General features: G+C 44.0%; 1 protein-coding gene across 6 annotated transcripts in view; it reads left to right on the top strand.

Annotated features, from left to right (window-relative positions):
* ATP7A (ATPase copper transporting alpha) overlaps nucleotides 1–23,824 on the top strand; it is a 31,116-nt gene extending 7,292 nt beyond the window's left edge. For 3 of the 6 annotated variants that reach the window (XM_059482730.1, XM_059482731.1, XM_059482732.1), the window contains 21 exons: nucleotides 1,564–2,053; nucleotides 3,327–4,058; nucleotides 4,598–4,804; nucleotides 5,734–5,897; nucleotides 6,520–6,681; nucleotides 7,305–7,381; nucleotides 7,550–7,775; nucleotides 8,745–8,978; nucleotides 9,354–9,445; nucleotides 9,937–10,064; nucleotides 10,296–10,450; nucleotides 10,745–10,879; nucleotides 12,542–12,736; nucleotides 14,061–14,243; nucleotides 15,166–15,379; nucleotides 16,034–16,180; nucleotides 16,611–16,753; nucleotides 17,057–17,260; nucleotides 17,770–17,887; nucleotides 18,808–18,910; nucleotides 20,488–23,824. In XM_059482730.1, the coding sequence (XP_059338713.1) occupies nucleotides 1,564–2,053; nucleotides 3,327–4,058; nucleotides 4,598–4,804; nucleotides 5,734–5,897; nucleotides 6,520–6,681; nucleotides 7,305–7,381; nucleotides 7,550–7,775; nucleotides 8,745–8,978; nucleotides 9,354–9,445; nucleotides 9,937–10,064; nucleotides 10,296–10,450; nucleotides 10,745–10,879; nucleotides 12,542–12,736; nucleotides 14,061–14,243; nucleotides 15,166–15,379; nucleotides 16,034–16,180; nucleotides 16,611–16,753; nucleotides 17,057–17,260; nucleotides 17,770–17,887; nucleotides 18,808–18,910; nucleotides 20,488–20,764 (4,386 nt within the window). In that variant the 3' untranslated portion in view covers nucleotides 20,765–23,824. Of the gene's footprint in view, nucleotides 1–1,563; nucleotides 2,054–3,326; nucleotides 4,059–4,597; nucleotides 4,805–5,733; nucleotides 5,898–6,519; nucleotides 6,682–7,304; nucleotides 7,382–7,549; nucleotides 7,776–8,744; nucleotides 8,979–9,353; nucleotides 9,446–9,936; nucleotides 10,065–10,295; nucleotides 10,451–10,744; nucleotides 10,880–12,541; nucleotides 12,737–14,060; nucleotides 14,244–15,165; nucleotides 15,380–16,033; nucleotides 16,181–16,610; nucleotides 16,754–17,056; nucleotides 17,261–17,769; nucleotides 17,926–18,807; nucleotides 18,911–20,487 lie in introns of all 6 variants that reach the window. The other 3 variants (XR_009419475.1, XM_059482733.1, XM_059482734.1) reach the window with 3 other exon arrangements.
* Nucleotides 23,825–27,458: the final 3,634 nt, after the last annotated feature.

The following is a 27,458-nucleotide window of genomic DNA, read 5'->3' as shown; positions in this document are numbered from 1 at the left end:
CAAGACAGCTCATTTTTCATCTCCCTTCAGCTGTAGAGGAGCTTTAATGTGAGCTTGTGCTGTGACAGCTCTGAACAGCCCCCTGTGCATGGCCAGATAAATCACTGGGTGTCTGCAAGCATGAGCCCAGATAAAGGCTAAAAGCAGCCTGTAAAATAATACCCCTAAAAATCTGATTTCAGAATCTTCTCTTTCTCCTTATTCTAGCAAAAGATGTCATTTTGTAAGCCTTGTGGTTTCTGAGAATACACAGGTGATCTTGGATAGGATAGGATAGGGAGATTTATACAAAGTGTATAAAGTGTATATGCAGCCCCAGTGTCCTTACAAAAGGAATGAAGTAGGTTTTTAAAAGGACTGTATTAAAGCTTTTGTGTTTAGGTTTTTAGGGAAATACCTTATCCCAAAGCTAGATGCTATTTCAAAAGATGCATTGCAAAACCTTAGTCTGAGTAGAGCAGGATTCTTAAGAAACTTTGAGGTCCTGTTTAATAATTATCCTTCTTACAGCATCAGAGCTTCAGTCTAGGCAGATCAGTTGATTCAGAAAATTCTCTGGGAATAATAAAACAGGGATTTGTGTAGTGATTATGAATGAGGTCAGCAAGGGACATGAATGTTAGATGATTAATATAGACAAACAGCTGCTTTTAGGTTATTCTGCAATGAAACCCATAAATGTCCATGTTGCTAATTCTGCTAAGGCTCATAATTGGGACAGAAACGAGGAAAGGTGGTTCTTAAAATGATTTAACTGATGTAATTTAATCATGGCTCTGGTCTTTAGGTTGTACCTTTGCCCAGAGGAAAGATAGAATTGAATTGGTAATGTGGGCCTCTGGCAGGCATTGCTTTTTCCTTTTGGAAACTGCAGTTATTGTGTTTGATGCATCATCTGTTGGGAGCAAATTCAATTGAGGCTATGTGTACCATCAGATGGGAAAGGTTATTACCAATGAGGATGTCTGTGCATCACCAAAATGTACAGAGAGAGGAAAAACATCTTTAATGTTTGTCACATATCAGGTGTCTAAAGTGAGTTCTGGTGAAGTCTAATGTAGGTTTTTGGTCACAGCAAGTTACCAGCCTGTGCCTCCATTGCCTGGAAATGCTGGGTTCCTTTCACTGCTGCTAAAAGCTGTGGGTTTTTTCAAAGAGTGTTTTCTGCCATCCTTGTGGCCTGGGGCAGTTACTCCTAACTGCATTAGAATTACTGCTAACCGATTCCAGTTTCTTCTGTGGGCTCTTTTGCTCCAGGGGTTCAATTGGGTTAATCATCCTAATTGAAGGGAATTTGGCTCTGGCAGTTTCATGAGGTGGTTGGTGCTGTCTGGGTGTTGCAGTAGAGGTGGCCAGGCAGACTCTGGGGCTGGGATCTGCTCTCTGCAGCCCTGTGGGTGCACAGGAGAGCAGCAGTCACTCAGTGTGCCTTTGCTCTCTGAGTGAGTAGTGAAAGTTGTTCTGGAGGAGTGTTGCTAATCTTGGCAAGCCAGAGCAGTTTGCAGTGTGGGGCAGTCTCTCCCAGCTCTAGTGCTGTTTCCTCACTTTGTTTGTCCCCTCCAGGTCTCTCTGGAGGACAAGAACGCTGTCATCATCTATGACTCCAAGCTGCAAACCCCAGTGAGTCTGCAGGAAGCCATCTGTGACATGGGGTTTGATGCAACCCTGGCTGATTCAAGCCCACAACCTGTTCTGCCTGACACAATTTTCCTCAGCCTGCCTGCCCAGTCAGCCCTGACACCCAGGCAGATCTGTGCCACGCTGCTGAGCCACAAAGGCATCCTGGATGTGAAACTGTCCTCTGATCAAAGAACTGCCGTGGTGGCTTTCATCCCTTCCATCACCAATGGCAGGCACATTACCCAGATGGTCCCAGGAGCAGATTTGAGCATCTCTGTGCCAGAGGTGACACCTGGAACGTGGGAGGATTCCAGCTGGTCCCAGGCCAGCAGCGCTGTGCTGCGCCTGAAGGTCGATGGCATGACCTGTCACTCCTGCACCAGCACCATCGAGGGGAAGCTTGGCAAACTGCAGGGAGTTCAGAGGATCAGAGGTAAAACCTTGGTGTGTTTTTATGGAAATTGAAGCTGGCAAGCTGCAAGGAATTCAACAGATTAGAGGTACAACTTTAGTGAGTTTTATGTGAATTGAGGTTGGCCATGCTGTTTGCCCTCTGATGGCGTTGCAGGTTTTAGATGAGATAGCTGAGCGTGACAGTGACTCTTTGTGGGCCTGGGTATTTAATTAGGTTTTTAATGTGGACTTAGTGTGATGGTGTTCACAGGGTCTTAGGATGAGGGGAGAGATGAGGATCTGACTCCATGTTTCAGAAGGCTGATTTATTATTTTATGATATATATTATATTAAAACCGTACTAAAATAATAAAAGATTTAATCAGAAAGCTAGCTAGGAATAGAATAGAAAAAATGAGTAACAAAAGCTTGTGTCTTGGACAGAGTCCAAGCCAGCTGACTGTGATTAGTTATTAATTAAAAACAACTCTATGAGATAATCACAGATGCACCTGTTGCATCCCACAGCAGCAGATAACCACTGTTTACATATTGTTCTTGAAGCCTCTTGGCTTCTCAAGAGAAAAAATCCTAAAGAAAGGGTTTTTCATAAAACATGTCTGTGACATAACCTTAGTGAGTTTTGTAAATTGAGGTTGGCCATGCTGTTTGCCCTCTGATGGCATTGCAGGTTTTAGATGAGATAGCTGAGTGTGACAGTGACTCTTCGTGGGCCTGGGTATTTAATTATGTTTTTAATGTGGACTAGAAATGAAGGAAGGAACCCACATTGGGGGAAGGATCTGCCTGTTACATGGGTGATGGTGTTCCGTGGTTGTTTTGCATTTGGTAGGCAGCCTGGAGTAGTCATGTTCCATAATTTTATTACCAGTTATAGAAATCTCTAATAACAGATGCCTTTTTAAAATTGTAATTAATAATAGTTCATATTTTCTGTCCAATTAAAAATCTAAAAGGCAAGACCAGCTTACTGATATAGTTACCTTTGGGATAAGTGTATTGCCATAGACCCCAAAACAAGGAGAAATTCAGTAAGAAGTAGTGATGCCATTTGTGAAAATCCTAGGGAAAGAGGAAAAATTTGAGGAGGAATTGAAAATTGTTGTAGTACTAGACAAAAACTGGTTAAAGAACTAAGTTCTTTGACCAATGAAATCAATGAAATCTCCTTTCTGTTGCAGTTACATTTGTGACCATTTAAAGTGTTACTGCAAAGCTTTGACAAGATCCTGTGATGTGGTTGTTATGCTTAGGGCAGTGACACACACTTATTTTATTGATTAATTTCCAGTGTCCCTGGACAATAAGGAAGCTGTTGTTGTCTACCAGCCTCCTCTAATCACAGCAGAAGAAATAAAACAGCAAATTGAAGCAGCAGGTTTCACAGCAGCCTTCAAAAAGCAGCCTAGACCCCTGAAGCTCAGTGGGATTGACCTGGAGAGGCTGAGGAATGCTCAGCCCAGGAGCTCTGAGGCATCACAGAGAGAAAACTCCAGTGGGACTGGCAGCAAGACAGTTGTGTTCAGAGTGGAGGGGATGCACTGCAATTCCTGTGTCCTCAACATCCAGAGCACTGTGTCAGCTCTGCCGGCCGTGACGAGCGTCGTGGTTTCTTTAGAGAACAAATCTGCTGCTATAAACTACAACCCAAGCTTGATTAGCATAGAGAAGCTGAGGAAAGCTGTGGAGAATGTGTCTCCAGAGAGGTTCAGAGTCAGCCTTCCTGAGGAGCAGGAGAACCTGGCACTTTTCCCCACGCTGGCGTCTCCCCTGAAATCCCACCCTGCTGCCAAGGATCCCAGCCAGCCCCTCACTCAAGTTGTTGTGATCAATATTGAGGGCATGACTTGTGGCTCCTGTGTGCAGTCCATTGAGGGAGTGCTGTCCCAGAAGGCAGGTGTGAAATCTGTTCATGTCTCTCTCCAAAATGGAACTGGGACTATAGAATATGACCCACTGCAAACAAGCCCAGAAGACTTGAGGTCCTCAATAGAGGATATGGGATTTGATGCATCTTTTCCAGGTAATGACATGTGAAACTTTTACATTTACAAGAATTGTGCAGTTATGTTGAGGATTTGGTACTACCCAAGGTGAAATTTGAGGTCATTAAAGATAATGTGCACATCCTTTAACACATCAGATTTATTCAAATGATTGAGGTGTCTGGCAATATAAATATGTCAGATAAAAGCTGTTTTATGTCAATAGCTGCAGAAGTGGTTGGGTGCTCACGTTTAATCCTTTTCACCCTGTTCCTGCACAAACAGCATCCCCTGAACTGCTGTAAGGAGCCTGTAGTTCCAGAGCCCCTCTCTAAGTTAAAAACATTGGGGTTGCTTATGAAATATGCACTTGCATACAAAATCAGCTTTGTGCTCCAGGTAAAGTCAGTGAAACTGTGTGTGAAACGAAGGTTGCAATGCTGAGGTTTCAGGAGAGGACAAAGGATGTGCAACAGAACAAAGACAATGAGGAAAGGCAAAAGGAAAATAGTAACAAACCAGTAAGTTAATCAGTGTTCCACCTTTGTCTTGTTTTCTTTTGCTGTCTCCTTTGCAGCAAAGGCAGAGCTCCCTGTGGCCAAAGCTCAGCCCTGCCCTGAAGCACAGCTGGACTCTCACAAGCCTGAGCCACCCTCCAAAGTGCCCCCAGCCCACCCTGGCAGGCAGGAGAGCAAGACCATCTCCAAGTGCTACGTGCAGGTGACAGGAATGACATGTGCCTCGTGCGTGGCCAACATCGAGAGGAATCTGAGAAGGGAGGATGGTGAGATGTCTGTCAGCATGGTCTGTTACATCTCCAACAATTTGTTTGGAGAATCCTTCTGGCTTTTGCAGTGTTTTTAAGGGGTGGGTTGTCAGGACAGGTGTTCCTCCTCACTTCTGGCCCACAGGGTGGGAGCAGGGACATCCTTGCTGCTTTATGGACGTGCTGCCCAGACTCGGCTGTTGCAGAAGCAGCAGCTCCAGAGAATATTGGGGTCAAATAAGGGATCCTTTTGAAGGTAAAACATTTCTTTCCTGCTGGAGGGAGGTTCCCAGGTATGCAGCTGAAAGGCAGAGGCAGATGTGAGCTGAAGGGACAGTGTGAGTGGATTAAAGGGACACAGGTTAATTTTAGCTCTGCAAGTCAGGGCATTGCTGTCTGTGATTATATTTGCAGGAACAAACGGCTGCATGACTGTGATGTAACAGAGTCATTAATGCAGACTGTGTTTAATTATCATAATGAAGATGGACAAGTTTCAAGTCCAGCCTGGATTTTAATGTTTTTCATTCTAGGAAATGGATGACTCTAAATCCTCTCAGTGCCCAGTAGGATTGCACTGTTAGATCTTCCCTTTCTCATGCAGGTTCTCCTTTAAAAAGGCTGCAGGAAGTGGTAAATGCAGATCAGAGAAATATGCAGCACTGTGGTTTAGAAGAGCTTCTTTCAAGGAAAAATAGACATTTTTTCATGTAGCATGGACAGAATGTTTGTAATGAGACTGTTAAAGGCATGCTGCTCATGTGGAGTGATGCTTTATCTGTCACACCTGCACTGAGGTGTTGGTGTAGCTTCCAAACACAAGGATGTTTCTCTCTATATACAAGGAAACATTCCCAATTTCAATAAACTGTGTCGTGCCCTCGTGTTACAATAAATGCAGGATGTTTCCTAAGCCTGATCTGCCACTCACACACTCTGTTTCTCAGGAATCCACTCGATCCTTGTGGCCCTGATGGCAGGGAAGGCAGAGGTGAGGTACAACCCTGCAGTGATTCACCCTGCAGCCATTGCAGAGCTCATCCGGGAGCTGGGCTTCGGAGCCACCGTCATGGAGAACTGTGGGGAAGGAGATGGAGTTCTGGAGCTTGTTGTAAGCTGAGCAGTAAACCCAAACACCTCCAGCTTTTACTGCTTTTATCTGTTGGATCTGCCTGTGTTAGTGCCCACTGCCTAGAGTTTAATAGTGTAATAGAGATTAATTTATAAAAAAATTAAATATAATGGTACATCAGGTGTGTGTCACAGATTTTATCTGTCCTGCAAACTGTGCTGGCTTAAACTACTACACTGAAAATGTAGAGAAATATTCCTGTATTTTTCTGTTTGCTCTTCCTGTTGCTAAAATATACTTTTTTTTTTTTACTTTTTGTGGCTGAGTGTAGCTCAGTGTCCCCCAGCTCTGAGACTGGACATCCAACAGAGCTTTAGCAGGGCTTAATTACCTTGTCCCTGTGCTGTGCTTCCTCTAGAAGGGTTGGAGGGGGCCCTGAGCAACATGATCTTGTGGGAGGCATCCCTGCCATGGCAGGGGTTGGAACTGGATGGTCTTTAAGGTCCCTTCCAGCCCAAATTATTTTGTGATTCTACAGTGCTCACACCCCAGATCAAAGCAATAAATTATGCAGCATAATCACAAGCACTTTTCCTACTTGCTAAGGTGCATTTGTCAGGTAACCTGTGCTTTGCCAACAGGAGGAACCTTTATTTTCCAGGTGAGAGGAATGACCTGTGCCTCCTGTGTGCACAAGATAGAATCCACCCTCATGAAGACCAATGGTGTCCTGTACTGCTCTGTGGCTCTTGCCACCAACAAAGCCCACATTAAGTATGACCCTGAGGCCATTGGTCCTCGAGATGTCATACAAGTGATAAAGGTGAGTTTCATGTGGGCACCAAGTCTCCTAAAATACCCAGGGTCCTTGGAGTTACACACCCCAGAAATAGAAAGAAAGGCTGCTGAAGCAAAAAAATAGATCTCTCTCCTTCCATATTCTTTCTTCTTATTAGCTGCAGAAACCTGCACTTTGTTTGTTCTCCCTTAAAAATGCTCTGTTACAGCTTTGCCTAATTTTTAAAAGAAATACTGTGAAAGCCAGGTCATGGAGATACCACCTATAGGGTTGTAGAAAAATCAAGAACATTTATTTAAAAATAAAATACAGTTGCAGGTGAGAGGTGAAATAAGTTTCTCAGCCTTCTCCTTCAGTTTCTCAATTTCTGTGCTTTAGGAACAACCATTTTGGAAAGCCACAGTTTAGAATAGTATTTTGTTCCAGAAAGGTTAATTTCTAGATCAGATTGCTTTTCTTTCCTTGAAAAGTAACTAAACAATAGTAACAGACAACAGGAACTAAACAATAATATTTTATACCAGAAATATTAATAAAGTTAATCAAAGTTAAGACTGGCACCATCAGTAATTTGGCAATGACTGAGCACAAAGTGTATTTTAGAACTGACTGTTCTCCTTTTTATTTTTGTGCTTTTTTCCCCTTAGGATTTAGGTTTTACTACTTCCTTAGTCAAAAAGGATAGATCTGCCAGTCATCTGGATCACAAACAGGAAATCAGGCAGTAAGTATTCCTGAACATACAGATTCCATAAACATCTTTGATTCTTTTTTGTTGCTCAACCATCAATTTATGGTTTTTTTCTGTGACTGTGCAGACTTACCACTTAAAATATCCAGCACCTGACTGCAATACAAATGGTTTTTTCCTTTTTCTTTTTTTAAATCTGAGGTGGAAAAGGTCTTTTGTGGTGAGCCTGGTTTTCTGCATCCCTGTGATGGGGCTGATGATTTACATGATGGTGATGGACAGCCAGCTCTCGCATGCTCACGCACACCACAACATGAGCAGTGAGGAGATGGAGACCCTCCACTCCTCCATGTTCCTGGAGTACCAGCTCCTGCCAGGATTGTCTGTCATGAATTTCCTATCATTTTTACTCTGTGTCCCTGTACAGGTGAGTGGGGTTATGCCAGCTCGTGCTTTATTGGGCTTAAATGCTCAAATTGGAAGGTGATGAAGAAATTAAGTTTGAAAAGTGAATGCAATTGTGCTGATGCAAAATGCTTTTGAGGTTCTTATGTGCTTCTGCTGTTGCCAAAATAATGCTGAGGTGCTGGGGACTCCAGGGGTGGGGCAGGCTGTGGGGAGCTGTTCTGTGCTGGTTCCTGGCTTCTTTTTTCTACCTGTGTCAAGGTTGGGATTGAAGGCACTGGAGATGGTATTTTGTGTTCAGACTCAGGTGTTGATTATTTCTTACCCATGTTACAGTCTCACAGCAGTGAATTCTGCAGTTCTTCGCTAACAAGGCATAAAAATGGCTAGCAAGCTTTCTTTACAAGGTCTTTTAAGTCTTAACTATCCAACTAAGAAGTGACACCTAAATTATTTTCACTTTTGACTCAATAACTAATCACCTGAAGTCTCTAATGTGGACTTTTCTGTCCAATTACAAAATACCACCCAAACCCATGGAGAGGACGGTGAAGGAGAAAAACCAGCCACTGCCCTAAAACCTCCATCTTGCCCCATATATATTGCTATATTCTAAAATCTTAAACTCTGAGTTTTCCACCCTGTGATATTACACACTTCTAATCAAACTACACACTCACAATTTCAGTGCTGTCAATCAATTTTGGAAGCCTTCTCCAAGGCCTCAGGTCAAATATAGAATTTTATTGTGCGTCTGTGCCCTTCAGCGTAGAAAGTTTCAAATTCTCAGCATGCAGAACTCCAGCAGCTGTGCACCTGAGGCAGCTCCTGAATCCCACTGGGAGGGCACTGGGAATACCTGAGGGTGCTGTGGGAAGACCACAGCCCTGACTAGACCTGGGATTATGTTCAGGGAAAGTGGAAAATAGCACAAATAAGCTGGAAAAGCTGCTGCTGCTGTGTGCTGGAGCTGTGTGAAATGCCCTTGCAGGTGTTCGGGGGGTGGCACTTCTACATCCAGGCCTCCCGAGCACTGAGGCACAACACAGCCAACATGGACGTGCTCGTGGTGCTGGCAACATCCATTGCCTTCCTCTACTCCTTCATCATCCTCCTGGTGGCAATGGCTGAGAGGGCCAAAGTGAACCCTGTGACCTTCTTCGACACGCCCCCGATGCTGTTCGTGTTCATCTCGCTGGGCCGCTGGCTGGAGCACGTGGCCAAGGTGAGCAAACAGGAACTGTTCCTTCTATTCTTTTAGTGTAGTTTTAATATATCATTTTCTTTTAATATAATATATATCATAAAATAATAAATCAGCCTTCTGAAACATGGAGTCAAGATTCTCATCTCTTCCCTCATCCTGAGACCCCTGCAAACACCACCACAGAAAACATCCCATGCAAAAGCTTTGCTGGGTTCTTTAACCTTCTGTGTCATAAAATCATCTTTAATAACTCAACTAATAAAAGTTTAAATATCAGACTGTTTGCAGAAAATGTTTTGTTAAAAGGGTAAATTGCAACGTACACAGTTGTCATTTACCCAGATTTATTTTTTCAATAGTATAGTCAGAAAAATATGAAAATTATTATTCTAGGGTAAAACCTCAGAAGCACTGGCAAGACTAATTTCATTACAAGCTACTGAAGCTACTATTGTTACCTTGGGCCCTGATAACGTTCTTTTAAGGTATCTTGCTTTATCATTTGCTTTTTCTGTTGTGCCTTTTTTGTTGTTAATATGCTTAATTCACAGACAAATTTTATTTTTCTATAGAACTATGAAGCAAATAACTTCATATTATGCTGAATTCACAGAAAAAAATTACTGTTCTATAAGAACTATGAAGCAAATAACTTCAGATTTGCTGCCAGATAAAAATATTAAAATGCAGAATTAACACTGCTCTGCTTTGCTTTATTGCTATTTTTTTCTGTGATAAGACAGAAAAATAAATAGATAAAGTGGATTTTCTTAAATAGATAAAGTAGATTTTCTTAACTGGAAAGTAAATAAAATCATGATAAAATAGGCCATTTCAAAGAGCACTATGAATTTCTTGTGATAATTTTTGTATGCACTAATGCCAGCCAGTGGGGTTGTGCTCTGTGTGTAGTGCCAGCTCCTTTGCTTGGGTGACTCCAGTTTTATTCCCTTACAAAACCTTTGCACCATTGCAGTGAGGAGCAGGTGGATGTGGAGCTGGTTCAGCGAGGGGACATTGTCAAGGTGGTCCCAGGAGGCAAATTCCCAGTGGATGGCCGTGTCATTGAAGGACACTCCATGGTGGATGAGTCTCTCATCACAGGTCAGCATTTGCTTTTTCCAGGGGTTAAACTCTTTTCCTTTAAACAAATCTCCAGAGGGGAGGTTGAAGCTGATGTGTTTGGATTTGGCAGCTGTCCCAAGGTGCCTTTTTCAGCAGTGCTGTGTCTTGCTATTTTTTTTGCTCTTCCTGTTGCTGGAATTTACTCTTTTTTTTTTTTTTTTTTTTTTACTTTTTGATTAGAATTTCTGATCAGAATTTCCCTTTGCTCAGGTGAGGCCATGCCTGTGACCAAGAAGCCTGGCAGCACAGTTATTGCAGGCTCCATCAATCAGAATGGGTCCCTTCTCATCTCTGCCACCCACGTGGGAGCTGACACTACCCTGTCCCAGATTGTTAAACTGGTGGAGGAGGCCCAGACCTCTAAGGTAGAGTATCACCCCATTTAACACTTGAGGTTTTGCTGTCTCATGCAGGCACCAGCACACCAAATCACTGCAGGGGTGGCTGAGACTGCTTGGATTTGAGTTGAAGCTGCATAATGAAGTTTCTTGCTGAGTAAGGACTCTGATCCTGTCTGCTGAGCCAAGTCTCATCCTCTTATTAAGTAAATCTGTAATTACCAAGTGTGGCAAGCCAAGTGTGCTGCAAGCAGCAGCTGTGATTCTTCTGTGCCTTCAGACACAAACATGATGGTGCTGAGTGATGTTTCTCCTTGCCAGGCTCCCATCCAGCAATTTGCAGACAAACTTAGTGGCTACTTCGTTCCTTTTATTGTGGCTGTCTCTGTGGTTACCCTTTTTGCCTGGATTATAATTGGATTTGTGGATTTTGAAATAGTGGAAAAGTACTTTCTGGTAAGTAAATTTCTTTAAACACCTTCTGAAATATTTAATAAACAGCTTTACAATTCTATTAGACTGCAGTGGTTCCCTTTCTGGATTACCCTTGCAGGAAGTTGTTGACTATTACAGCTCATGTTATTGCATGTTTTACATTATATATTTTTTAAAATTGTGTATTTCCTGCAGTTATACTAGAAGAGAATCCACAGTAATTAATCAACTCTTCTAAGTTAGGATTTTTAAAAAAGCTAATTAAAAGAAATATTAAACATCACAGATTTCCCACCATCCATCCTTCCTCTGTGGGAAAAAGAAGTCCCTCCTGTCACAAGCTCCAATTATATATATATGTAGCCCTGTGTAAGTTCATCTTGGCAATCAGTGGACTTCATCTTGGTTACAAATTCCAGAGGAGGGTCAGGATCCCAGCTTGGACTTAAGCATTGCTCAGGTCACAGGGTTTCTTGTTTCAAAACTAATTAGAATTTCTCCATTTCCAGGAAAGCCATCTTCATTTCTGCTTTTTCTGTACCTTAGTGTATATATATATATCTTTGATACAGTATCTTTTATTACAGTGCATGATTAAAGAGTTGTAGTATGTGGTGTCTTGTTTAGAGGAATGTCCTATAAATGAAACAGTTGAAGGTAATTCACAGAATTCACAGAATCACATGGTTGGAAGAGACCTTCAAGATCATCGAGTCCACCCCAGCCCCAACACCTCAGCTAAACCCCGGCACCCAGTGCCACATCCAGGCCTTGTTAAACACACCCAGGGATGGGGACTGCACCACCTCCCTGGGCAGCCATTCCACAACTTTATCACCTTTCTGTAAAAAACCTTTTCCTGCTATCCAGCCTGTATTTCCCTTGGCACAGCTCGGGGCTGTGTGCTCTGGCTGTGTCAGTTCCTGCAGACAGAGCCCAGCCCCAGCTGAGCACAGGCACCTTTCAGGAGCTGTGCAGAGCGATGGGGGCAGCCCTGAGTCTCCTTTTCTGCAGGCTGAGCACCCCCAGCTCCAGTGGGTGGATGCTGTATGTTGCAGTGTTGTGAGGGTCCCCAGGATGAGATGAGAGATGAGAATTTGACTCCAAGTTCTCAGAAGGCTGATTTATTATTTTTTGATATTATATTATATTAAAAGAAAATTATATATTAAAACTATACTAAAGAAAGAGAGAGGAGACATCAGAAGGCTAGAAAGGAATGAATAATAAAAAACTATGACTGACCAGAGAGTGCAACACAGCTGGACTGGGATTGGTCATTAATTACAAACAATTCACATGGAACCAATCAAAGAGGCATCTGTTGGTAGCAACCTCCAAAGCACATTCCAAGCAATCAGAAAATTATTGTTGACATCTCTTTTCTGAGGCTTCTCAGCAGAAAAATCCTGGTGAAGGGATTTTTCATAAAATATCATGGTGACATAGTACAGAACACAAGTTGGTTAATTAATCATTAATTTAATCATTCACCTTAGGTTTTGCATACTTTGCTGAGTGTTAATACTCGGCGGATACACGAGCAGATGTTTCCAGCCTCCAAGACAATGCGTAGCCAAATGAGTTGTTCTTGTTTCATTTCTTCCCTGACCCAAGACAATGCATACCCAAATGTGTTGTTCCTGTTGTTTGATTTCTTCCCTATTTCCCCTCTGTGCCCAGGGCTACAACAAGAGCATTTCAGCAGCAGAGGTGATCATCCGCTTCGCCTTCCAGGCCTCCATCACGGTGCTGTGCATCGCCTGTCCCTGCTCGCTGGGCCTGGCCACCCCCACTGCTGTCATGGTGGGCACGGGTGTGGGTGCCCAGAACGGCATCCTCATCAAGGGAGGGGAGCCCCTGGAGATGGCACACAAGGTGGGTGCCCCAAGGCTGCCAGCCTGGGGGTTTTGCCAGCTCTTTGGAGGAGATGATGATGGAATGTCCGGTGTTGTATTGCAGTAAATTGTAGTGGTGTTCACAGGGGTCCCAGGATGAGGCAAGAGACGAGGATCTGACTCCATGTTTCAGAAGGCTGATTTATTATTTTATTATATAGATATTATATTAAAACTATACTAAAAGAATAGAAGAAAAGGATTTCATCAGAAGGCTTGCAAGGAAGGAATGGAATGATAACAAAATCCTGTGTCTGACCGGAGAGTCCGATACAGCTTGGACTGTGATTGGCCATTAATTAAAGATAACTACATGAGACCAATCACAGATGCACCTGTTGCATTCCACAGCAGCAGATAATTGATGTTTACATTTTGTTCCTGAGGCCTCTCAGCTTCTCGGGAGAAAAAATTTTAAGGAAAGGATTTTTCATAAAACATGTCTGTGACACTAAATAGTTTATTTAGTTGTTGTTTTGCACTGGGTTATTGGAGATTTGCACAGAGTAGTCTTTATATTGCACTGAATATAGTTTGCTATATCATGTGGTGTCACTATAGGACACAAAACAACACGAGCACACACCACTGCTCTCAAGGTGAAGAAAAAGGAAGTTTATTTTCTAACTCCATCACTTACAGCTTTCCAAAAGTGACAGTGGATTGGAGGGTGACAGTGCCACCTCTCCAATGACACTGGACAAACCAACAGTCCATCAAATTTCTCCTCCTCCATAAAAGAATGCAAAACAATAAGTTATTTACACAAAGTGTATGAGAAAGTTTGCTACAAGAATGTAAACATCAGAAGGCTTAAAAAATCAGGGTGACGGTGTGGTTTGTCATTCCCCTCTCCTATCACATGGTTTCTCTCTCATGCACCCCTCTGCCCAATACCCCCTGGTGGTCTCTCCCCTGGTCAGTGCCTCCCCATTTGTTTGATTGGTTGTGATCCTCCTCTGCCCCCCATTCCCCTCGGGTATAAAAGTCTCCTGCCCTGGGTCCACAGCCTCTTGCCCACCTTGGAAATAAATGTACCATGGAGGTTCCCATGTAGGGAAGAGCACTTCCAGTCTTTTGTTTGGTCTGTGTAGGATCTTGTGGGCTGGGGTCCATTGCTAGCTGGAGTTAGACCCCAACAGCCCATCCCAGACATGATCTTACAGCCCTGGTGGGTCCCATCCAGCTCGAGGTGTTCCCTGTTAGGTCATGGCTCTGTGTTCAGAGTTAAAGTGGGTGCTTTGCCAAGGAACCTGCACCTCCATGCTCAGTTCATTGAGTGAAATCTTCCTGCTTTCCTGCAGGTGAAGGTGGTTGTGTTTGACAAAACAGGGACCATCACCCACGGCACTCCAGAGGTGATGCAGGTGAAGTTCCTGGTGGAGGGGAATCTCCTCCCTCGGCACAAAATGCTGGCGATCGTGGGGACAGCAGAGAGCAGCAGTGAGCACCCCCTGGGAGCTGCCATCACCAAGTACTGCAAGAAGGTACTAGAGGGGCTCCCACACACAGCCTGCTCTCCCTGGGCAAGAACCTCTGGCAGGACTTCCTCAATGCCACAAGGCTGTTTGTGCAGGTTAAGCAGTTGCTGTGTCTCAATCTCTGCTGGTCACAGTGACCCCAAGATGTGTTAGAAAGTCTCTTTTTCCAGCCTGGCAGTCAAAGATGGAATCAGGATTCTTCTGTTCTCATTCTCAAGGTTGTTTGTTTATTGTTTCTTATGTATTACATTCTTTCTCTGGCCTGCTGAGGTCTGTCCAGCAGGTCAGACAGAGGCACACTGACTGCCTTGGGGCAGTGTTATCTTTTTATACCAAAAACTACACCTACATTATTTACCACAACTTCCCAATACCCATCACCTATGTTAGACAGTGAGCTTCTACCTTAAACCAATCCAAAAGTGCCACCATCACCCAGAACATGGAGGCCAAGAAGAAGAAAGAAGGAGGACAGGATACACCCAAATTCCTCCATCTTGGGACCCTGAGCCCCCATTCTAAAACCCCAAAAATCAAATTTTCACCCCGTGACAAACTATTATTCCCTTAAACTCTCTTGACTTGTAGTTCTTCATATAAAGGTGGTAATTTGCTCTATGGGTCAAAATCAAAGGCACGGGTGTCTTGGGCTCTGTGCCAAGGTCTCTGAGCCCCCTGGCAGGGGCTTGAGCCATCCAGGACAGCCAGAGGGATGTCCTGGGTTCCAACAGCTGTGTTTAATTGGGAAAGCTGAAAATTGTGGAGCCACATAAATCACACTGTATTAGAGGCACCATTCAGACCTAGATTTTGATGATTCTTTCCCTCCTCATCTCTGTTCTACTGCACTTTAATTTTGTGGGCTTTATAATTGCATTGTGATTTTATGTATTTAAAAACTTCATCAGTTTCCATCCTCTTTTCCTAGGAGCTGAACTCAGAAACCCTTGGGACATGTACAGATTTTCAGGTAGTTCCTGGCTGTGGCATTAGTTGCAAAGTCACCAATATTGAAGCATTGCTCTACAGGAAAAACAGAATGGTTGAAGAAAACAATGTTAAAAATGTGACACTTGTGAAAATTGAGGAGAATGCAGACGAATCAGTGCAGACTCCTTTGATCATTGATGCTGAACTGCCAAGTAAGTTAATTCTGGGTTTGAGAATAAAATGGGCAGGTTTTGTTTCTGTGTCTTTAGGATCCTTAGGAATGAGGTCATTTATTTCCACCTTGTAGAACTGGGCTGACATCAACGCACACATTAAATTGTTGCTCATTAGTTTATTTCGTGCTCATACATCATTCAGAACATTTAAGTTAAATGCAATTTCAAGTTGCATATTGAATATGGAACTGGAAAATCAGACAGGAGTTGTCTGTCAGCTCTCTCTGGCTTTACTTTGCTTCATCCCAGGTTACCATTTGCTAGCCAAAATTATGTGTATTTGCATAACTGGTTAGTTTTCACTCAAGAACAACTCACTGTTAGGCCTTCCAACTCCACTGGGCTGTTCAAAGAAATCAGAAGCACTGAGAAGGTTACTTGGTCCTTTAATGTCCTTTTTCCTGTGGTTTTTGGCCCTCTAACATGGGTTGGCTCCCCAGTACTGAAGAAATGTTGGTGTCTCTCTTGTAGAGGTCACACAAAAAGATGGCAGGGCAGAAAGTTTTGAGGAGTTCTTTATTTCTGTTTGGATTCCCTGCAGTGCTGTTCCAGTGCACACTGGGAGAGCCTGGCTGTGATGAGCTGCAGGGAACCTCCCTGGTTTATCCACATTGTGTGTTCTTCCTTCAGCTCCTGTGACCTCTCAGAAATACTCAGTTCTCATTGGGAACAGGGAATGGATGACCAGGAATGGCCTGGTGGTGAGAAATGAGGTGGACAAAGCCATGATGGAGCACGAGCGGAGAGGCCGCACAGCTGTCCTGGCAGCTGTGGATGGTGAGTTCAGGGCTGCTTGCTGTGTTCACCCACTAAATATCACATGAAACATCACATAGAGATTAATAAGTAGTGATGTCATAGCAGCTACAGCTGGAGCAGAGTAATGGGATGAAAAGAGATAATTCATCTGTTTTACAGCACTTTCTTATGGGAAAGGCTCTTCCTTCACTTCTTAGCTAACAGGACAATTGGGCATAATAATACAATGCAGAGACTTCAAATAAAGCAAAAGGGAAAAAAAGGATAGAAAAAAGGAATTTTTATGTTATGGTGGTTAGACAATCCATGTTCTATCTTACTGCCTTAATACCTCTTATCATCCCACCCTTTACTGTCAGTATGAGCTGGTTCTGGAACTGGACTTACTGGGGAAGTTAATTTAAATTGATAAAGCTCTTCATTACAATCACTTTCTTTCTGCTTTCAGGAGTGCTCTGTGGCTTGATAGCCATTGCAGACACTGTGAAGCCAGAGGCTGAGCTGGCAGTGTACACTTTGAAGAGCATGGGCTTAGAAGTTGTCCTCATGACTGGTGACAACAGCAAAACAGCCCGGTCCATCGCCTCCCAGGTGGGCTGGGGGCCTGGGGCTGCTTTCAGCAGAAAGGGTGGTGTGGCATGTTCATATTGCTGGTGGCTGCTCTGCTGTGAAAGATGGTAGTTTTAAAAAATTTGGAATCAAGATTGCAAGAAGTTTTTGAATGGAAGTAACATCAGCTGTGAATTCAGAGCTGTTTTCATATCATCAGCTGGGTTTGCTCTTTAGCTCATGAATGATAAAATGGGTTTCACTCTTCCTGGCCACATCATTCCTGGCAGGAGCTTTGAGAGCTGCTGGAAAAGCTGTGTCCTCTCTCTCTCTCTCTCTGTTCAGGTTGGCATCACCAAAGTGTTTGCAGAGGTTCTCCCCTCACACAAAGTGGCCAAAGTGAAGCAGCTGCAGGATGAAGGGAAGCGCGTGGCCATGGTTGGAGATGGGATCAATGATTCCCCAGCCCTGGCCATGGCCAGCGTGGGCATTGCCATTGGCACGGGCACCGACGTGGCCATCGAGGCAGCTGATGTGGTGCTCATCAGGGTAAGAAATCAGAGTTAAAGGTAGGAGGGGTCAGAGGGCCCAGGGTGTGTTGGGTGTGCAGGGGTGCACAGTCCCCATCAGCTGGAGAACTGGAGCAGAGGTTCTGCTCACCGTGTTTAGTGCAGTGATTATCCCCCTTCCACATTTTCTGGGTACTGCACATTTTGGGGTAATTGAAGTTTGAGAGTGGCAAAGAAAGCTAAAGTGACCTATCCTTTGGCAAACATAAATTACATTTGGGTAGCTCACCGTGGCACCTCCAGGGTTACAGGCACTTGTTCCTACACATCAGCTGCTCCCTGGCAGACTGTGGTCAGTGTTTGGAGCTGTCCTGGGAGGGGCTGGGGACATCACTGGGATTGTGATGGATTGGCCTGAGCAGAGCAGCCTCCAGAGGGCTCACTGTGCTTGGCCTGTTCCAGTGCACTGTAGTGAGCTGTAACACAAGTGAGGACACCACCTGTGTGCTTTCTGTCTTTGAGTGCTCCAATGAACATTTTCACTTGCAGGATGACCTGATGGATGTGGTAGCAAGCATAGATTTGTCCAGGAAAACTGTGAAGAGGATCCGGATCAACTTTGTCTTTGCTCTGATTTATAATCTCATTGGAGTTCCCATAGCTGCAGGTGTGTGAGTGCTGCCTGCACTAATTGGATTGGGCTCAGTGAGTAGAAGATTGCAGTGATTTACTGTTGGGTGGGAGAGTTTCCATTGTCTTTATTTCTGGCTGTCAGGGCAGAGTTTTCTGCCTGGGCATCTTGCAGTGGAATATCTGTGATGATGCCTTAAGTATTAGCTTTTATATTTTTCAGATTTTGTGCTGTTTTAGTGTGGAGTTTTGAGCTTCATATTAAGTATTGGTGAGCTCTCTTCACAGAGTAGGGAGGCAAAACAATTCCCCCTCTACCTGGGGACCAAGGACAAATGATCCAAATCTCAGGCCCCAAAAGCATTAACAACAGTGAACTGAAGAGTGAAAAACAAGAAGGGAGGAGTTAATTGGACAATTAACTCCAATATGCAAACGCAGCAGAACTTATAAAAGTGAGAGACCCTGTGACCAAGTCAGGGATTTTTGTGACCACTTTGGTTCATCTTGGGTGCAGCCCTGGTTGGGCTCTTGTGCTGCCCAAGGTGCATCCATGGAGGCATTTTAATAAATCCCTGCTTTATTCTGTAACTCTGTCCAGCCTCTGTTCTACATCAGCCTTCTCAAGGCATGAGTGAGCTGTTCTCCTCCCACACTGTGGATGTGCTCAGCACATCAGAACAGCTTCAGGATAAAAGGTTTATTGAAAGAGCCTGTGAGCAAGCAGTTTTATTGCAGAGTGGGCAGGACATGCCAGCTCTGAGTTTCAGGCTGAGGTTCTAGTTGGGATAAGCCACAAATCTTTATGTATTAAATATTGGTCATTTAAACTAAAATCCCATTTACTAACAAATTACAAAACAACTATAACTGGACAGTCTGTGTGAAATTGTATCTATTAATATATGAATAATGCAGTGTTCCTGCTCTGAACTTTCTGCTGATGTAATTTTCTAGGTGTCTTCCTGCCCATTGGTTTGGTTCTGCAGCCCTGGATGGGATCTGCAGCCATGGCTGCCTCTTCAGTCTCTGTTGTGCTTTCTTCTTTGCTCTTGAAGATGTGAGTAGGAACAGTCTTGTGGTTTGTAACTTGGATTTGAAGCTCAGGTCTTTTTTACTTTGAGTGACAGAAAATAAATGTGGGACTGTGAGAGCTTTTGAAGAGCAGTTCACAAGTCTGTGTTAAACAGACAGCAGTGTTTAGAAACATGTAATTTTTAATGGGAAGAGATGTACAAACCAGAAGTGCTCAGAATGGGAAATTCCTAAATTATTGTATTTGCACAGTGCCCCATGGCAGGAAGGAATGATGAATCTGACTCTATGTTCTTAGAAGGCTAATTTATTATTTGATGTTACTATATTATATTAAATACTATACTAAACTATACTAAAGAATACAGAAAAGATACTTGCTGAATGCTAAAAAGATAATAATGAAAACTCAGGACTCTTTCCAGAGCCCCGACACAGCTTGGCCCTGATTGTCAAATAAGTCAAATAATTCAAAATTGTCAATAAGTCAAAGCAATTCACATGAAACCAATGAAACAATCTCCAAACACATGTGAGCACAACACAAGAAGCAAATTAAATGATAATTTGTTTTCCTTTTTCTCTGAGGCTTCTCAGCTTCCCAGGAGAAAATCCTGGGCCGAGAGATTTTTCAGTAAATATGACTGTGACACTTAAAGACCTTTGTGTGTTTGTGAGAAATCTTGTTGGTCAAATTATAAATGCCTCTGATTTGTGCATAATCAGTTCATATTTCAGTGTACTTCAGCTTCAGAGGCATTGATATATTATTGGAATAATTACCAATACACCCAGATAGGGCGTGCCTGAGCTTGTCTGGTCCTTGCTGCTTGACCAAATAGCGGCACTGTGGTGTTTGACCCCACAGACACTTTGGGCTGGTGGGTGTGTGGTGTTTGACCCCACAGATACTTTGGGCTGGTGGGTGTGTGGTGTTTGACCCCACAGATACTTTGGGCTGGTGGGTGTGTGGTGTTTCACCCCACAGACACTTTTGGCTGTGGGTGTGTGGTGTTTCACCCCACAGACACTTTTGGCCAGCTGGGTGTGTGGTGTTTCACCCCACAGACACTTTTGGTTAGCTGGATGCTGCAGCTGGGTGCTAGAGACAAGTCCAGGCCTGCAGGAGCTCAGGTGGTGCTGGGATGGAGCTTCCCCCCATAACAGGGGCTGCTCCTCAGGTTTCTCTCTGGCAGAGAAGCTTTAAGGCGATGGTGAAGGAAAGGAGTCGTTCTGCTGGAGGGTTTGGATCCAGAGCTTTATTCTGGCCCACAGGCCTCTGAATGCAGCACCAGCTCCAAGAGAACTCCCTGAGCCCGTGGTTGCTGCTCCTTTAACAGGGGAGAGGGGCAGGGAAAGGAGTAAGGAGCCACTAACCAGGTACAGGAGGGGAGGTCTCAAGGGACAAAGGACACCTGGATGGCCCAATGCCCCCCAGGGGTAGGGGGCATCTTTTGAGTTCTGCCAATCACTCAACACCCTTCAGGAATGCCAGGACTGACAGTGCTGGGAGGGGAAAGGAGGGGTGACTGACACTCGTGGCAGGGAATTATCGGGGAGGGATCCGAATGCAACAATACATTTTGTTTTTTCCTTGCCCAGGTACCAGAAGCCGAGCTCAGAGAAGCTGGAGTTCCGTGCCCGTGGCCAGCTGAGGCACAGGAGCCCGTCAGAGATCAGCGTGCACGTGGGTATCGAGGAGAGCGGGGCTGCCTCCCCCAAGCTGAGCCTGATGGATCGAATCATCACCTACAGCAGGGCCTCCATCAACTCCCTGCTCTCAGACAAGCGCTCTGTGAACAGCATCGTCCTCAGCGAGCCTGACAAGCACTCCCTGCTGGTGGGGGACTTTGGGGAGGATGATGACACAGCCTTATGAAAGACTTGCTCCTCCCACCCCACTGAGGCAAAACAAAAATACCCTGAAGCAAAAAACACAACCAAAACAGCTCTCGTGAGGTCTGTGCGTGTCCTGATCCTTGTGAAGGTCTTCTGGATGCATTTCTTCTTCAGTGTAGAGGTAGTTGTTGCAGTGACTTTCCAGAGTCTTTTGTGGTTTTTAATCTATACTTACCAAAAATATCTGGTGCAGGGCTGTTGATGCTCACAAACAGGGCTGTGTTCCCATTCCATGGAGCTTGCAGTATAGCATTTATTTTGGCAAATTGTCAAAATACAATTAAGGAAACTAAGGAAGCAGAAACTGATTTCCCAGCCTTATACCAGGCTATTTTATCCATAGTGGAGTTCAGTACTGTGTGAAAAAATTGTGAATTTGCATCTGCAAAATCCTGACAGTTCTGTTTGCAGAGAGATGTGCCTTACTTCAGAACCCTGTCACTCCCACAGCCTGCCTTCTGCCAGAAATGAGTCCTCTCAAATGCCTCTTCTTGTTGTCAACATCTGGTTCCAGCTTTTCACACTCCAGGCTTCAAATCATCTCCATGGGATCCAGATTCCTGCGTGGCAGCAAACAGGGAGGATTGGGGCCATCCCCACAGAGCTCTGCACGTCCTGCCCTGAGACTCTCTGCCTTCCTGAAGGTTTGGGCTTGGGAGGTTTGCTCATTCCCAGCCTCTCCTAAGCCAAAAACTCCTGCAACACCTGAATGCAATATCAGTGTGAGCTGGTTTTAGCCAAAGTGTTCAGCTTTAGGAATGAGCAGTGCCCACCACCAGGATCTACTGGCACTACTCCAGTGAACCAGGGGAGTTTGTCACAGACTGCTTTAAAGTCTCTACAGTTCAGGCTTTGCCTGTGAAGTGTCTGTATTCTAGGAATGGCCCAGCATTGGTTGATCCAAACCCCTCTGCTTGTTCTGTGCAGATCCAGGCATCAAGAATTCAGACAGTTGTCATTTGTTGCTGAACTGCAATATCAAAATGCAGCTCTTGATCATGAAATCATTAATATAAAAAATATCCTCAGTGAGACAGAGATGCTCATCAGCAGTGGCTGTTACCTGTTTGTTACTCACTGAACCTTGCTGTCCCCTTCCCCTGCTGAGGCAGTCATTGGTAGGAATTGCTGGGTTCAATAATGATGAATTTTATAATGAAGTGCAGTCCATGATGTAAATGTGTACCAGTTGTGCTTGTAGAGGAGAAATACTCAGTGTGGTGGAGACAAAGAGATTCTCTTCAATGTTCTACTTTTTAACTCAAAGCCTGATGTCAGGCCATAGATTGTGTATGTAAAAAGTCCTGAGTAAACAACTCTTGCATTTTATCTGAGAACCACCAGAAAAATCCCATTGTGTGAGAGCAGAAGAGCTGTGCTGGGGATGTGTTTGTGAGGAAATCAGGGTACCTGTATTGCAGTGAGGGGAGCAGTATCATGTGCTGCTGGCTTGAGAAACAAAATATTTCTGTAGCAGGATTTGGGTTCTTAATATCTCTACATGAATACAGAGTATTTTTATAAATTAGATTACACATGTATGTAATATGTGGTGTTGTTCCATGCTGAGATCTATCACTGCACAGCCATTCCATGAAGTTTTGTTCTCTGTTTGCAGCAGCAGAGCTGTTTTTACAAAGCAGATTGTTACCCAAAGTTGTTTGATGTGTGAGGATGGGTTTTAGTGCTTCACAATCATGCAAAGATTTCAGTTGTCTTGTTTATCCACCCTCCTTCTCTGTGTTCCTTGCACGTTGTGCAGGTGCAAGGGAGGTATTTCCATATTTCTGTCTGTGCTCTGGGTGGTCTCAGCCACTCCTTCAGTGCTGGCTGGGGAGTGGATGGCTTGGAAATGCCACATCACCTCCCACTGCAGGAAACAGGGAGGTAATTCAGGGCTGCATTCCTGGTTAGTAAATAAAGCAGCATTAAGAACTTGTTAAACAATTTCCAGATGTATTTTTAGAGCACTTTCATTGTCCAAATGCTGTGTAGGTTGAATGTTTACAGCTTTACCTCCAACTTTTTCCCAACACAGGTATTTTTCTAGGCTTTATCATTTTCTGTGAAACTCAGTGTTTGATCCAGGTACAGCAAAATAAGGCTCTTTTTCCAAAGCAGGACACTTAAAGAGGTGCAGGATGATTATCAGGGAGTAAGGAACAGCAGCTGCTGGCTGGGGGGGATGTGAGAGCAGCTTGTAGGGACAGCCAGAGGATCAGGCTCTGGGGAGAGGAAATAACTGAGCCCGGGGTGGCTGGGGGCAAGGTGGTTGTGATAAATTCAGATTTTTTGAAAGCAGGTTCTCTGTCCAGCACTCCCCAAGGGTGAGATAATGACTTCTAGGATGTTTATATTGAGATTAAAATATTACAAAAGGTGCTTTACGTTGAAGAACCAAAATCCCTTTCTGTTTGAATGTACAGTGCAAGTGGAATCGTGTGGGAGCTCAGTGTTTTCCCAAATGTGAATGTTTTAATGTGTAAATAGGTTGCTTCTGTTGGAGACAGTTTGGATTCAGAAATTTAAACTATCACGTGGAAACACTCAGTTACAAACAATATTGTATTACTCCTTTGTCTATTTTATTGTTTTCTGTGTCTAGCTATTTATAAACCTGTGCTCTATTTAATAAAAAAGTACATATGCTCCAGGCTTTAAAAGTTACTCTTTGAATCTTACCAAACTTACTTTTAAGAGTTTAAAACACTTGAAATTTTATACAAAAAGAAAAAAAAAGAATGTGAAGTTGCCAGAACACAATGGAAGCAAGAACACACTTTTATTTATTCAAAACTATGCTTTTTTTTTTTTTTTTGCTTAGAACTTCCAACAAAATGTTTTAAACTGGAGAACATTTGTTACTCAGTTTTAGGGATGAAGAATGAAGAAGTTAATGCTGGTTGGAATGTTAATGTAGGGCTGTTACAGTTCTTTGCATCTCAGAACATGTTGTCTCATGTTTCCTGTTCTTTTAAGACTGTGCCTCCATCATTCTAATGGCAATTGTAAGCTCTGTAATAAAAATGTAGCATCCAAAGGCTGGTTTAAAGCATGTTCTTTCATCTCCTTTCAATATCTCTAGCTGTCTCAGCAAAAGGCCAAGGATTGGGGTTTAGGTGTAATTCCAGCTCTCTAAACACAACCTTGAGCAAACACTGAGCCTGTAGAGCTGGGGGCAAGTGGGACTGGTGAAAGTTGGGAAATTCTGGAATAATCTCATGTAGGAGCATCCCTGTGTTAGCAAATGGGGGAAGAGCAGAGGCTGCTGGAGCTCACACAGTCAGAACTGTCCCAGCAGAGCCCAGGACTGAGGTTTGTAACATCTCCAGGTGTTTCCAGGGGTCACTCACCCTTACAGTAAAAATGGGGTTTCTTGTGTTGATATGACATTTCCCATTTTGGTTTGTGCCAATTAACCCTTGTTCTGTCACTGGTTTCACTGAGCAAGTCAGGTTCAAGTTGCATCCAAATGTTTCCAGGATGAAGAATTTTGCTTTTCCTTAAGATCCAACCCTGTAATTTCATCCTCAGCCTGCCTCAGGCCTAGTATGCCCCATCAGGTGTGGAAAACCACAATTTTAGTGCTGGTTTGGAAAATGCAGGTTTGTTGCACAAAAAATAGTAACCAAAATACTTGGAACTATTTAATTTAGGCCTTGAGTCATTTTGAGTTAAGGCAGTATGTGAACCTTCTCATTTCAAATGGAACTTTGTTTTAGCCCTGACTGAATTAAAAATAAATAAAATTTTAAACGAACCTTATTAAGTAGCCAGGAGGCCCCACATATTACGGACTAAGTTGTGATACATAAATCTCTGCATTTGTCTGGCCAACACCCTTCATTGTGATTCAAGAAACAGCAACTTTGATATAGAACTAAAAATTAAGATTCTCCTGGAGTTTAAAATATCTCTCCTTTCCTGGAACCTGACAAGTCAATGATGTTTCCTAAGTGAAACCATGAGCTGTCCCAGAGTCAATTCTGTTACAAGCCCCCGATTTCAGTTTTTCTTGAGCTCAGTTTAGAGTCTCACCTCCCTTGGTGGCAGTGAGCACGGGTGAGGGGTGAGCAGAGCTCTCACATTCCATAGCACTGTTTTGTTAGGGAAAAATGGGTAAGTTATATCATCAAATTGAGGTTCAGTCTACATTGTAAAAATCAGTGGAACAAATACCACCTTTAAGGGCTCTGATAGAAAATGATACTGTAGATAATTAGGATTCATGTTCATTTAAAACTGTCTGTGGCATTAGAGAGACAGAGCAATGCTGTGTTCCTGCAGCCTGCCACAGCCAGGGTTCACACTGGAGCCTCTGCAGCCTCAAGCATCACCTTTGCAGGCTTCATGGAATCCATTTTCCATTTCACCAGAGTGCAGGTCCTGCCTGGGTTTTTGATGCTTCCAGTTCAGGGTGGCTACATCATCTTTTAAGATACTTTTTTTTTTTTCTTCTTCTTAAGTAACATTTTTAGATCACATTTCTGCAGAGCAGTATGACAAGCCTTTAAGGTCAGACTCTGATTCCAAATTCAGCATCTGCCTTGATAGCAGAGCTGTGCTATGGGCAATGTGGGGGTTTTTTTTCTTCCAGTTGACTGGGCAGTTTCAGTAGTAGCTGTGAATTTGTACCATGTCTGCTTGGTCATGAAGGAAAACTGCTGACCAGGTAAGATTGGGTTGCCTGTATCCCATCAAACACATCTCTAAATAATTTTTTATGGAGAGCTGTACACACACACAAACTCAGGTGCAGGAAAAAGAGACACAGAAGATTCTTCAGCACTTTTTAATTAACCCCTCATTCGATTTCATGCATGGACAGCCTGAAGCCTTTGTCCCTGCAGGTGTTGGGAATGACATTTGCAGGCATTGGTCAGGTGAGGGAGCAGCCAGGAGCTGTCTGCCCTTATTCTCTGAGCACTGTGCCTGTTTTTCAGGCAGCTTTTCCAGATTGGGTGCTCTTTATCTTTCCCACACGATCCCTGTGCTGGGATAATGACCATCTCCACTGCAGGGAGATCAGAGCACTCAGACTTGTGCCGCTGCCTGTTTTTAAGAGGAGGTTTAAAAGCTGTGGGTGGCTCCAAAAGCAGGAAGTTTCTGCAGCCTGGGTCACAGGACAAGGATGGAGATGCAGATTATTGGTCTCACAAACACACCCCAGAGCACCAGAGCCTTTGGTCTGCCTAAACTTGCCCAGTCCTGTTCCTGTTGGAGAAATGAAGCAGGATCACGCAGGAGAGGGATGTGCAAGTCTAAAGTGCAGCTGCTGCTTCATGTTCCTAGGAATGACTCCTTGGGACGGTCACAGGTCCAACCCCAGCTCCTTGGGTTTGTCATTACCAGCCCTTTGCCCTCCTGGCTTTGCTGCACTGGTTAATTTAAAAGTGCAGGGGTTGAACTGTTTGCGTGGGCTTTTTTTTCTTTAAATATTTGCAGTATATTCTAAATATTTCACAACAGGAGGGAAGGACAGAGAGGTGACTCAAGCGTGGAAGTGAGCTTTGAGTGTGTGTCTGTTTTTTGTAACTCCTTTTATAAGACAAAAATTCTCATGCCTGGCCATTTCCCATCTGTAATTGCATTCTGCCACCCCAAGTTCTCATGTGACATCCTCCCTATTCCTCTATCTCATGTTCTTCACACAAAAAAAAATGGAGAAAAAGCAAACAAGGATAAAACCAGACAACACTGAGTGAGCTGCACTTCTGCCAGAACAGTGATCTTTGTAAGTGCACCAAGATTGCTCCAGGCTCTTATCCAATACTCTCCTACCTATGGGATATAGTGGAGTTGGTCCTGTGGAGTAGAGTCCTCTTGGTCATTTTTATTTATGGCTTGCTTGGTCCTTTCTTTCTGAATGTCCTGTCTACCTGGGGATTCACCAGTGTCCGGCTGTCCCTTTCCCCTCAGCTGTGGCACACAGCTGTCCCAAAACACAGGACACCACACACTGTGACATTCCTGCTTCACACATTTTTACCCCTAGGAGGTGACAGGAGAGCTTTTGAAATGAGAGCCTTGTCCTAATGAATGAAGCCATTTCCCAGGGAAGGCAGGGCTGCGGGCTGCAGCTGGGAAGAGCTTTCCTTTCTGAGTCAGCATTGAGGAATTTAACCTTTGCCTTTGGAGAAAGCAGCACAGCATGAAGTAGTACAGGAAGAAAGAAAGGGATTAATTTCAGAACAGTTAAAGAGTTACAGCTCCTGTGGATCCAGAGAAGCCTCCCTTATCTCCTCACAGGAGTGCCTCTAAGTGTCCACCTGTCACTTGTGCTTCTGGCTTGGATTAGAAGTGGCTCTGGCCAGCTGTGCTTTGAGTGGGCAATCCCAGCTCCTGAGGGGAGGCTGGGTTCAGGAGCACTTTAGGGTTTGACTCTCAGGCCTCGGTGAAGAATGGATTCACAGTGACACTTCCAGATGTCCCTGCCCACAGGGGACACTGTGAGCACTGTCCAGGGCTCTGGGTTACAAGGACCCCCCTGGTGACTGCAAGGTTGGCTCTGATTTGCTGTGTCACAGGAGGGACCCCTGGGTACCCCCCAGGTTTACTCTGCAGTCAACATTGAGACCGTTACTGCACCTAATTTAATTTGAACCTTGATTGTAGATTTACAGCAATATGAGATAAACTACAGTGGCAGACACTGACAAACTAAAGTGATGTTC

The sequence above is a fragment of the Ammospiza nelsoni genome, chromosome 15 (genome assembly GCF_027579445.1).
Source record: "Ammospiza nelsoni isolate bAmmNel1 chromosome 15, bAmmNel1.pri, whole genome shotgun sequence".
Lineage (NCBI taxonomy): Eukaryota > Metazoa > Chordata > Aves > Passeriformes > Passerellidae > Ammospiza > Ammospiza nelsoni.
This window is presented reverse-complemented; position numbering and strand designations above follow the sequence as displayed.